Source organism: Hyaena hyaena, unplaced genomic scaffold (genome assembly GCF_003009895.1).
Source record: "Hyaena hyaena isolate Hyena2069 unplaced genomic scaffold, ASM300989v1 scaffold_1283, whole genome shotgun sequence".
NCBI lineage: Eukaryota > Metazoa > Chordata > Mammalia > Carnivora > Hyaenidae > Hyaena > Hyaena hyaena.
Genome location: NW_024081919.1, coordinates 308,224 through 319,098, shown reverse-complemented (window position 1 = coordinate 319,098; position 10,875 = coordinate 308,224). Strand labels below are relative to the sequence as shown.

Genomic DNA, 10,875 nt, shown 5'->3' with positions numbered 1-10,875 from the left:
TGGCATTTGCAGACATTAGGTGTGCCCTAAAACCTGGCTTTGCTTACTGGTGAAGAAATTCATGCCTTTGAGAATTTCTCCTTCTGTGGTTTTTAGATGTTAATTCACCAGTTCACTTAAATCCTTCCCCAAAGATTGTTTTCTCTGCTTGGGGTAAGAGGTGTTCACTTAGAACCTGATATTGTTCATGATTTTGATGTAGGCCTGGTAAGAGGGATCAATCTGTAATTGAAAACTGGGTAGCGGATGAGCAGTTCGGTTTGGAAAATGCTGGCTTGGGAGCCTGAGGGCAGCTTAGAGACCTCACCTGGATTAATGTTCACCCCATTGTATTTTGAAGCCATTAAATGGAGCGTGTAATGAAAATATTGTTTCTTTTTATGTATAAATTTGTGTTGTACTCTGCAACTATAGGTTTTGTTCTTGGGATAATGATCAAAGTTTGTACTCATTTGTAGATCCCACATGCCAAGCTCTTCTGCCCTCTGTGCCTAAGAGGCTCTATTTTATATGCCCTGTACTTAATCAGCAGCAATGCAGTAAATACTAGTTTTTCCAATCTGTCATTTTTTCCCTGTCCTGCCAGCTTTTCACATCCTGAACAATACCACCATTCAGTTTAAACTGGAGAAGATCCCTATAGAGAGAGAATCTGAATTGACTTTCTCCCTTAGTCCAGATGACCTGGAAACTTCTAGCATCATGAAGATTGAAGGGAAATTTGTTAACCCGGTTCAGGTAAACACCTCGTTGATTTTCATGTCTGGACAGTTGAAGTTATATATTTACTTTCTACTTACAGCAGTATATTCACACCTTGTTATGTTGTATATGTGTATATATGAAACGTTAGAAGGAAAATATGTAAATTCAAAGATACATCGTGACTGTGTATTACTGCCGATAACTTGTTCTGTAAATGTGGAGCCCTTTCGTTGTTCCCTTTCATCGCCAGGGAATCGGTCTTGTTCGCCCCCTTCATGTGGAAGAGGTGAGTTGTGTAGAGGGAAAAGGCAGATCTTTGATTCCATGGCCATTCAGAAGCAGGCAAGCTTAATGCTGGAAAAGTCAGAGCCTGTCTTTCCCAGGAGGATATAGTTTGTCACTCTTTTGACATACTTGGCTCAGTGTGTAAAACAATCTGATTATTTGAGCTGTTGACAGATCCTTTCAAGGGAGGATTAGTCTTATCCTTTTTGAAATGAAATGGACCAGGATAGGGATTGTGTGTGCATGCCCGTGTGCACGTGTGTGTGTGTGTGTGTGTGTGTGTGTGTGTGTATGCTGAGTATATATGTATGCAACTGTCATCCTTTTTCCTTCAAAGGTGTTGTTCTTCCTGTTTTCACAAGGATAAGAGCAAAGAGCATATCGTTATAAAACAGTTAGGGACAGGCCAGTTCTTAGGTCAGTGGACCCCCGCCTTGGGCAGTAATCGGTTTCTAGTCTGTATCTGGCAGCTTCTCTGGAGTAACTCAGGAGTTAACAGAATGCATGGACCTTTTCATATTTAAATTTTTAAAAAGTGTTTTCATTTATGTTTTTTTGAGAGAGGGAGAGAGAGAAAGACAGAGTGTGAGCTGGGGAGGGGCAGAGAGAGAGAGGGAGACATAGAATCCAAAGCAGGCTCCAGGCTCTGAGCTGTCAGCACACAGCCTGATGTGGGGCTTGAACTCGTGAACTGTGAGATCATGACTTGGGCCAAAGTCGGATGCTCAACTGACTGAGCCACTCAGGTGCCCCAGAATGTGTGGACCTTTTGACATCACTGGTTCCTGAATAGGTGTCCCTGGGTGAGAGAACTTTCCTTTCTTGGTTAAGCATTTTTGCCTTATCAGTAGTGGCTACTAGGGTGACTTTTTCACCTTAAATCTAACATATGATATGAATTCTGTTAGATTATGTTGACTTATTATGATTACCATTGACTTACTGTGGTTTTGATGAAAATCTTCTAAAAATTAACTGTAAATAATTCTTCAAATTAATATTTAATAATTTAAATTTAAAATATTTTATTATGAAAAATTAAAACGTACACAAAGGTGGAATAGTTTAAAGTTTATTATTTTGATAGAGAAAGAGAGCATGTGCTTGGGGGAGGAGCAAAGAGAGAGGGAGAGAGAGAATCCCAAGCAGGCTCTGAGCTGTCAGCATGCAGCCTGATGCGGGGCTTGATCCCATGAACTGTCAGACCATGACCTGAGTTGAAATCAGGAGCTGGATGCTTAACTGACTGCACCACTGAGGCACCCCCATATAACATAATAAGTTTTAATCCATTTTTAGATTTCAGAGACATATTTGATTAGTTAAAAAATGTCTTTTCATTTTGGGTTTGTTTGAATCAGGGTCCAAATGAGACCCGTACATTGCGTTTGCATGATACATCGTGTGGGTCTCCGTTCAGTTTCCATCATGTTTTCCCTGCATGCTGTTACTTGGGAGAAGTCAGGCAGTTGCCCTTAGATTGTTCCACATTCAGATTTGGCTGTTTGGTTATGGCATCCCTTGTTCCCCCACATTTCCTGTAAACCGTATTTTCATTCTACGGGTTTAACTGGATTCAGGCTCTTTTTGTGGCCAGAACACTTCAGCAGTGGTGCTGTGTCCTTCATATTGCATTATTTCAAGAGGCACGCAATGCTTGGTTGTCTCCGTGTTAGTGATGCTCAAATTGATGATTGTGTGCCGGTGACGAGAACCTGATCCGCCCGTCATAAAATTCCCTGTTGGTCATTCATAGGAGGGCTGATTCCATGGATGACCTTTGATGGGTTGCCTTAGTTCATTGGGGGCTGTAAAATGATCACTTTCTAACTCTCCCATTTCTACATCTGTTTGGAATTCTGCTGTTAAAAAAATTGCCCATAAATCTATCAAAAGCTTTTGTGAAAACATTTTTAATGAGAAATTGTAATTAAAAACCAAAGTGAGAGGAAACGTAAGTGATCATGACTTATCGTTATTATCATTAAAAAGCACTTTCTGTTTAGCTGAAGTAAACAAAGGTTATAACGCTAATTGGTGATGATCAGTGAGTTTTAGAACCCCGCGTCTTGTTTCTCAGTCCTGTGGTATAGCCATATTAGACTTTTGGCAGTATTCCCGTCAGTTTCTGCCATTGTTTTTGTGGGGTTAGAAAGAGTGGTTTTGTTGATTCAGGCCTTACAGTCAACAGCCCTTATTGAACAATGATTGTGTAAAGATTATTTTGTGAGGTGCTGGGGGAGGCGGTGAGGGGGCCTCATCAGTGGACATGGGTCAGAGAGAGGGAAAGTCGGAGAAGAAACCGAAGGGATAATCCCTGCTGTCAACTTGAATGTCTTGGGGAAACCCATAAACGTCAACTATGGAAATTTGTGGGCGGTGCCTCTGAGTGCAGTTAATGATAGTGGAATAACGACATTTTTCTCTTTGACTACAGGTGGTGTTAGCAAAGCATGTATATGAGCAGGTTTTACAGACACTGGACAATCTCGTGTATAGTGAAGATCTGAATAAGTTTCCAGTCAGTGCTGCCTCCTCACCCTGCCCTAACTCTCCTCTGCCTTCCCTCAGTACCTGTGGAGAACCTTCCATTGAAAGGAAGGAAAATGGATTGTTCAGCCACTCCAGCCTTTCTAACTCTTCTCAAAAGTCCTTGTCTCTGAAGGAAGTCAAGTCCTTTACCCAGATTCAAGCCAACTTTTGTATCCCAGAGCTCCAAGTTCAGCTAAGTGGAGATCTGACTTTGGGGGCTCAGGGTCTCGTGAGCTTAAAGTTTCAGGATTTTGAGGTGGAATTCAGTAAAGACCATCCTCAGACTTTATCCATTCAGATTGCCCTGCGCTCTCTGCTCATGGAAGACTTACTGGAGAAGAATCCAGATTCCAAATATAAGAACCTGATGGTGTCTCGGGGGGCTCCTAAACCATCTAGTTTAGCACAAAAAGAATATCTTTCTCAGTCCTGTCCGTCAGTATCCAATGTGGAGTATCCTGATATGCCTCGGTCTCTTCCCTCCCACATGGAAGAAGCTCCTAATGTCTTCCAGCTGTATCAAAGACCCACCTCCATGTCCCGGAAGAAGCAAAAGGAAGTTCAAGACCAGGACTATCCCTTGACCCCACCCCCTTCTCCAACAGTAGACGAGCCCAAGATGCTTGCTGGAAAGAGTAAATTTGATGATTCCTTGGTGCATATCAACGTATTCTTGGTGGATAAGAAACACCCAGAATTCTCTTCCAGTTATAATCGCGTTAACCGGAACATTGACGTTGATTTTAACTGCTTGGATGTGCTGATCACGCTGCAAACCTGGGTGGTGATACTAGATTTTTTTGGAATTGGCTCCACCGCAGACAACCATGCAATGAAAGTACCTCCTGAGGACACTCTACAAAATGTGAAGTCAGAATCAAATGCTCTAGTAGAGTCTGAACTTCAGGATCCAGTTAACACCAAGCTGGATCTCAAGGTATATCACTTTCCTTTCACTCTTTGAAGTTCTAAGAATGAACTTTGCTTTGTTTACTTATATGCACTTGTTGTACATTTACTTTAGAAAGTAGATCTTATTGGCGGGGGATTTATCTGTAGTCTTGTGGATACCTGTTAATATTTTAGAAGAGGTTTTCGTGTAAAGCCCATCAGGGGACGGGGAAAACAAATGGTTTAAGTAAGCTTCCGTATTTCCTTTGAGTTGTGCAGTTCAGGGGAAAGCCTTATTTCCTTGGATCCTCAGTTCCCTCATTTCCCATCATCCATCAGTTTGTTCGCCTTCCATCTTCCGACTCATTAAGATAACCGAGTGAGGTAGTGCACATAAAGCACCTGGCTGGGTGTCTGCTATAGGGTAGCTACTCTGGAATGTGACGTTTAACCCCTCTCCCTACTCACCTGTCTCCCTGCTCACTGAAATCGTTACTGGCTTTCACTGAGGTGACAGGCCAGCTGTCGAGAATGGAGTCTCAAGTCAGGCTGCGGGTCTGCATCCTGACACTTGTGCTGTAACCTATAGCTCTGTGACCTTAGGCACAAATTTTAGCCTCTCCCTCGATTTTCTCACTTGTAGACTGGGGGTGTTGGATGGTGTCCCCGTTGTCGGGATGTTGCAAGGATTCTGTGAGAACTAGATGAGCAAGGCCCTTTGCACAGCGCGTGGCAGGAAGTAGGCATTCAGTGAACGATAGCTAGTATTATTTTTGCTGCTCTGTGACTCACCATACTTACAACCTGTCCTTGGTACTCACACTGTGAATATTGAAGAACACATTAAAAAAGGTAGCCTTTGAATTTAAGGGTATTCTACTCTGTGTGCGAGCATGGTAAGATGTGTAAGCAGTTCGATTTAATTGACCATTTGGGGGCACACCGTAGCAGCTAGCACCTTCCAGAGCCCCGGGACCCCTGCGGTGGCTGGTAATGTGCATGCCTGGAGGGTGGAGTTCATCTACCTGCCTTCGCCAGTATAGACTCTTGCTGCCGGGGACAATCACGTTTAATCCAGTTGCTATCTTCTTCTTTCCTTAGCTCGCAGGAGGCTCCATTCTTCTAGAAAAGGAAGAGCTTTCAGGGCAGAGCTGGGCACGAGCCAGTTTCACTTCCCCCGCTCAGTGTCTGCGAGGGAGTGCCCTTGTAGCGCTCTGAGCCCTCCGGCACCTTGTTTAGCAAGATGAGTGGAAAGTGGAGAGGCTTTAGCCGTTGCTTTGGACTTCATGGGTTTGTAGCCGTAACTTTGGTCTTGTGCCTGTGACGGAGGGCCTCAGGAACCCTTTGGTGTTGGGTGTAGAGGCGCTCTGGGGGGGCCTTGCACCGATAGATTGTAGCTGGTTTCACAAGAGAACAAGACCAGACAATGCCCCTCGGCAGTGGGCTGTTTTAGAATAAGAATTTTTGAAAACATTTTTAGTGTGGGAATTTTCAAACATAACACAAATAGAATAGTTGAAGGAACTTCCATTTACTTGATCCCTTTGAGATTCATCAAATTTACTTTGTTCCTTTTTTCTTTTTGCTGAATTACTTTATTTTATTTTTTAATGTTTATTAATTTTTGAGAGAGAGACAGAGCAAGCACAAGTGGGAAAGGAGCAGAGAGAGAGGGAGACACAGAATCTGAAGGAGGCTCCGGAGCTGTCAGCACAGAGCCCCATGTGGGGCTCAAACTCATGAGCTCTGAGATCATGATCTGAGCAAGTCACCCCTTGCTGAAGTGTTTTAAAGCAAATTCCAGATATAACATTTTACCTCTACATGCCTCAGTTGTCATTTCTAAAAAAAATGTGGACTTCATCTTACATAACTAATTCTAACTAAATTAATGAGAATTTCTTGGTATTTTGTAAGACTGTCTATATTCAGATCTTTCTGATTATTTCAAAATAGCCCTTTTACTGGTGGATTGTAGAGAAATGAGTGATTAAGAAACTTCCCTGTGATCTCTACAATTCACTGGAATACTTTGCTTTCCTGAGCCGTAGTTTCTTTGTTTACAAAATGGGGAGCATTAAATAAAATGGTATATGAGTCTTTTGAATGCGAGTTCAAGATAGGTTCACATGTTCCATTTGCTGTCATTTCTCCTAAATCTCTGTTGATTAAAGAAAACCGGTCTCATGGGGCGCCTGGGTGGCTCAGTTGGTTAAGCGTCCGACTTCGGCTCAGGTCATGATCTCACGGTTTGTGGGTTCAAGCCCTGCGTCGGGCTCTGTGCTGACAGCCAGCTCAGAACCTGGAGCCCGTTTCAGATTCTGTGTGTGTGTCTCTCTCTCTCACCCTCCCCTGCTCACGCTGTGTCCCTCTCTCTCTCTCTTTCTCAGAAATAAATAAAACATTAAAAAAAAAAAGAAAGAAAACCGGTCTTTATTCCCCCCATGCCACTGGCTCATAGAAACTGGGCTAGTGTGTCCTGTAGAGTGTCGCGCATTCTGGATTTGTCTTTCTGTTTTCTTTTGGTGCCATTTGACTTCTTTTATCTTCTACTTTTAGAAGTGGAAGTTAGCTCTCGAGGCTTCATCAGATTCGGGTTCAGCTTTTTGTTAAGCACAGGTGGCGGGTCGTGCTGGGTGCTCCTGTTGTATTATGCTGGAGAGGATGCAGCGTCTGGTTGTCCCACTTTTAGGGACACTAGGATTTGCACTGAGAATGGGGTCAGGTGGTGACAGCTGGATTCCTCTAATGGAGGCATTTTTAGCTCCATCATATTTGTTATTTCGGTGATTGAGCGGCTGGAGGTTTTCTGTTTCCCTCCTACTGGATTATCTCGTCTGCCTGAGACCCGTGTGTCTGTGTCAGAAGCCTTTCTGCCGCGGAGCCTCTGTGGGCTGGAGGGGCCTGTAAGGCCCTGCACCCCGAATGACCCCCTCCCTTTTTCTCCGCCCTTCTCTGCCAAAGTTCCTCCTCCCGCCTTTCTTCCTATTCTCTCTTTCTTTCTTTCTTCCCTGTCTTTTTCCTTCCTTATCGTTCATTCATCAAGACATTTCCTGAGCACCTACTTAGTGGTAGGCATTGAAGGGAAAGGGGTGAGTGTGGCGTTTGGAAGCGGGCGATGTGAATTGAGGTTTGATCTCCTCTCTTCCTTCTCTCCATCTGATCCCTTGTCCCCAGTGAGGTTCCTGACTCAACACACTAAGTCAGGTTCCTGACTCAACACACCTACAGCTGGAAGTCCTTTGAATGTTTAAAACGATCATGTTACTATACGGAGTTTATTGGATTTTTTTTTTTAAGTTTGTTTATTTATTTTGAGAGAGAGGGTGAGAGCGAGTATGAGCCGGGGAGGGGCAATGAGAGAGGGAGAGAGAGAATCCCAAGCAGGCTCTGTGCTGTCAGTGTAGAGCCCAGAGTGAGACTCCATCTCATGAACCTTGAGATCCTGACCTGAGCCGAGATCAAGAGCTGGACGCTTAACCGACTGAGCCCCCCAGGTGCCCCCAAACTGAATTTATGTGTTACAAAGAGTGCGGATCCTAAGGCAGAGGGTTTCGGCTTCCTTCTATTTCTGCTTGTCCCTCAAAAAGAAAATGTTTGGTTGTGACTCCTAGGTGAAGTCCCAGTTGGTCGCCAGGGGCTTCTGTTAAATATTCGCCCAGGGATTAAGCAGGATTCTAAATCCTATTTTGCTTAGACAGATTTCTCAGGGTGAGACTTGACTTAACAAACTTCTGTGAGTGATTACAGGCTAGTGCAGTGTTAAACACAAGCGCAAACAATGAGAAAAATTGTTCTACAACATAACCCATCTCACTAACAGTATAGACAAGGCGACTGCAGAGATGATACCACGGGCCCTGGGGTTTGGGGTGCCTGGCGGAGCCCCTTTCTCCCCAGCCCTCTCCTTAGGGCATGTGGTGCGACTGCCGGGGAGGGCCGAGAGGGCACTGGCGTCATCAGGAGCGCTGCCTCGCGTTTCCTGGGCTCGGTTGCACCTTCCTCCGGGGGGGGGGGGAGGAGGGCGTTGCTTTTAGCCCAAAAGCTGCCTTTCCTCCCCCAGTGAGTTCTGCCTTGCTTTGTGTCCCTCGTTCTCAGGTGCATTCACTGTCTCTCGTGCTGAATAAGACCACCAGTGAGCTGGCCAAAGCGAGTGTGTCCAAGTTAGCGGCACACCTGGAAATGATTGGTGAGTGGGGTGGCCTCAAACTTGCACAGCTTGGTAAGAATTTGAACCCCCATCTCCTCCTCGGCTCACAAATTGGATTGTCCTCCATGCTGAGCAAAGTGTGGCACCGCTGGCTTGACGGCGGTTGTTCATCTGTGATTTGTGGCGGTGGCTCCCAAATACCGGCTTAGGGATTGGCATCATGTGGACAGCTTGTTAAAAATGCAGGGGTCTGGGGCCCCTTCCCTGTACCCAAAATAGGATTCATTAGGCTGAGATGGGGCCCTGGCACCTCTCTGTGTTTTTAACAAACTCTCTCTGGGGTGACTCTATAATTTTATTGGTCCCCATTGGGACATTTTGAGAGCGAAAAGGGACATTGTGAATACTTACCCCTGGGAAACCCGGGGGTAGGCTCACTCTAGTGCCCCAAAGAGAGGGAACCTTCAGTGGGGGGCAGGATCGCAGGCAGGACGATGTGGCAGAGCCGGCATTCTTTCTGGTGGGACGCCGCAGGCGGAAGTTCTTAGCTGAACACAAGGGATCAGCCACATCAGGTTCTAAATAGTAGAGGTTTATAAAGTGTAAATAAAACACCCCTCCTTCCTTAGTAATGGAAGATCACAGAGCTCAGATGGTGACTGTAGTAAAACCAGGAATGTCTTTTGGGGGAAGGAATGAGCCGAAGTTGAGATTTCATGTCTGATATAAATTAATTTATAAAAGCTCGGAAGAGAGAGGTCTTTAAAATTGGGAGAAGCTTGGGTGTTTTTGTTAGGCGACGTGAAGAGTCCAAAATAAGTATGTGTCTTCAGTTCACTGAGAGCTGAACTAGCATATGCCAGGTGTAAACACTAAGTCACGGCTTTGTAGTGCCAATTATGATAAAATTTGTTTTATGGAAGCAGTTTGCAGTATCGCTTTTTAATATCTGTACCATGTAAAGAATGAGCCATTGTAGGTGCACACCCCAGGTGCGCGTGTTTTAACCTCCTCCTTTGTTCTTTTCCACCTTCAGGGGGTTTCACTCTTGTGACACCAGAGCAGCTTTAAATCTTGTCTCCAGTGTCTGTCTCATTAATTAATTGCACTTTTTTATTAAATCACACTAACTTACATGTTGCCTGAATGCCTGACATATCTGACACTTCCTCCTTTATTCTCTTATCCATCATGCAGTTAATAGACCTTATGCTGTTTCACTAATTCTAATTAGTGGTCTTCATCTCAGAAATGATCCCGTTCTGTCTGTATTTAGAAATGTTTTTTTTTTTAGTGATGCCTGGGTGGCTGAGTCGGTTAACCATCTGACTTCGGCTCAGGTCGTGATCTCAGGTTTGTGGGTTCGAGCCCTGTGTCAGGCTCTGTGCTGACAGCTCAGAGCCAGGAGCCTGTTTTGGATTCTGTGTCTCCCTCTCTCTCTGTCCCTTCCCTGCTCGCTCTCTGTGTCTCTCTCTCTCAAAAATAAATGTCAAAAAAAAGTTTAAAAAATTTTTAAAAAGTAATGTTTATTTTTGAAAGAGAGAGAGAGAGAAAGAGACAGAGACTGTGCACTAGCGGGGAGGGGCAAAAAGAGAGGAAGACAGAGAATCCCAAGCAGACTCCACACTGTCAGCGCAGACCCCAAGGTAGGACTTGAACTCATGAGCCGTGAGATCATGACCTGAGCCAAGTTACCCGACTCAGCCACCCAGGCGCCCCTGTATTTAGAAATGTTTTATCCTTTAATTTGTGTATGCATTTAATTTAATTTCTTTCCCCTTGTAAAGGTTAAAGTATGACATTGTTGTAGTGTTTCAGCCCCCTTTGGACTTCTGCACTGATACTGTTTGAAATATTGTGTAAAATGTTTTTGGTGGGTGCACTGGAATATGAAAATTTGCCTTCCACATTTAATTTGATTAAATATTGAAAAGTCTGAGGCATGTGTGGATCAGGCTTTGTTCCAGACATATTTAAGGTGTATGACAGAAAAAGATACATAGGGCCGTGTTCTATTTTTAACATCCCTAGATGGAGACCTGGCCTTGCAGGGAAGCATCGGGAGCCTGTCCCTAAGTGACCTTACAGCCCACGGAGAGTTCTACAGAGAGCGCTTTACTACGAGTGGAGAAGAAGCACTCATTTTCCAGACTTTTAAGTAAAAATACCCATTTTTCTCATTTCACCTTTTGTCATATTTGTTGCCGTTCCAAATTCTTACTGGCTAAACTAGTAGAAGTTTAAAAACATTTTTACCATCTTAGGTAAAATTGGATCTAGTTGCAAGGAATCCTGATTTTTAGTAAAATGGG

General features: G+C 44.2%; 1 protein-coding gene across 4 annotated transcripts in view; it reads left to right on the top strand.

Moving 5' to 3' along the window:
* Window positions 1-10,875, top strand: part of VPS13D (vacuolar protein sorting 13 homolog D) — a 257,963-nt gene that overhangs the window by 38,596 nt on the left and 208,492 nt on the right. For all 4 annotated transcript variants that reach the window (XM_039223152.1, XM_039223151.1, XM_039223154.1 and 1 more), the window contains exons 20-23: window positions 587-738; window positions 3,428-4,459; window positions 8,512-8,602; window positions 10,595-10,721. In XM_039223152.1, coding sequence (XP_039079083.1) covers window positions 587-738; window positions 3,428-4,459; window positions 8,512-8,602; window positions 10,595-10,721 — 1,402 coding nt within the window. The remainder of the gene's footprint in view (window positions 1-586; window positions 739-3,427; window positions 4,460-8,511; window positions 8,603-10,594; window positions 10,722-10,875) is intronic.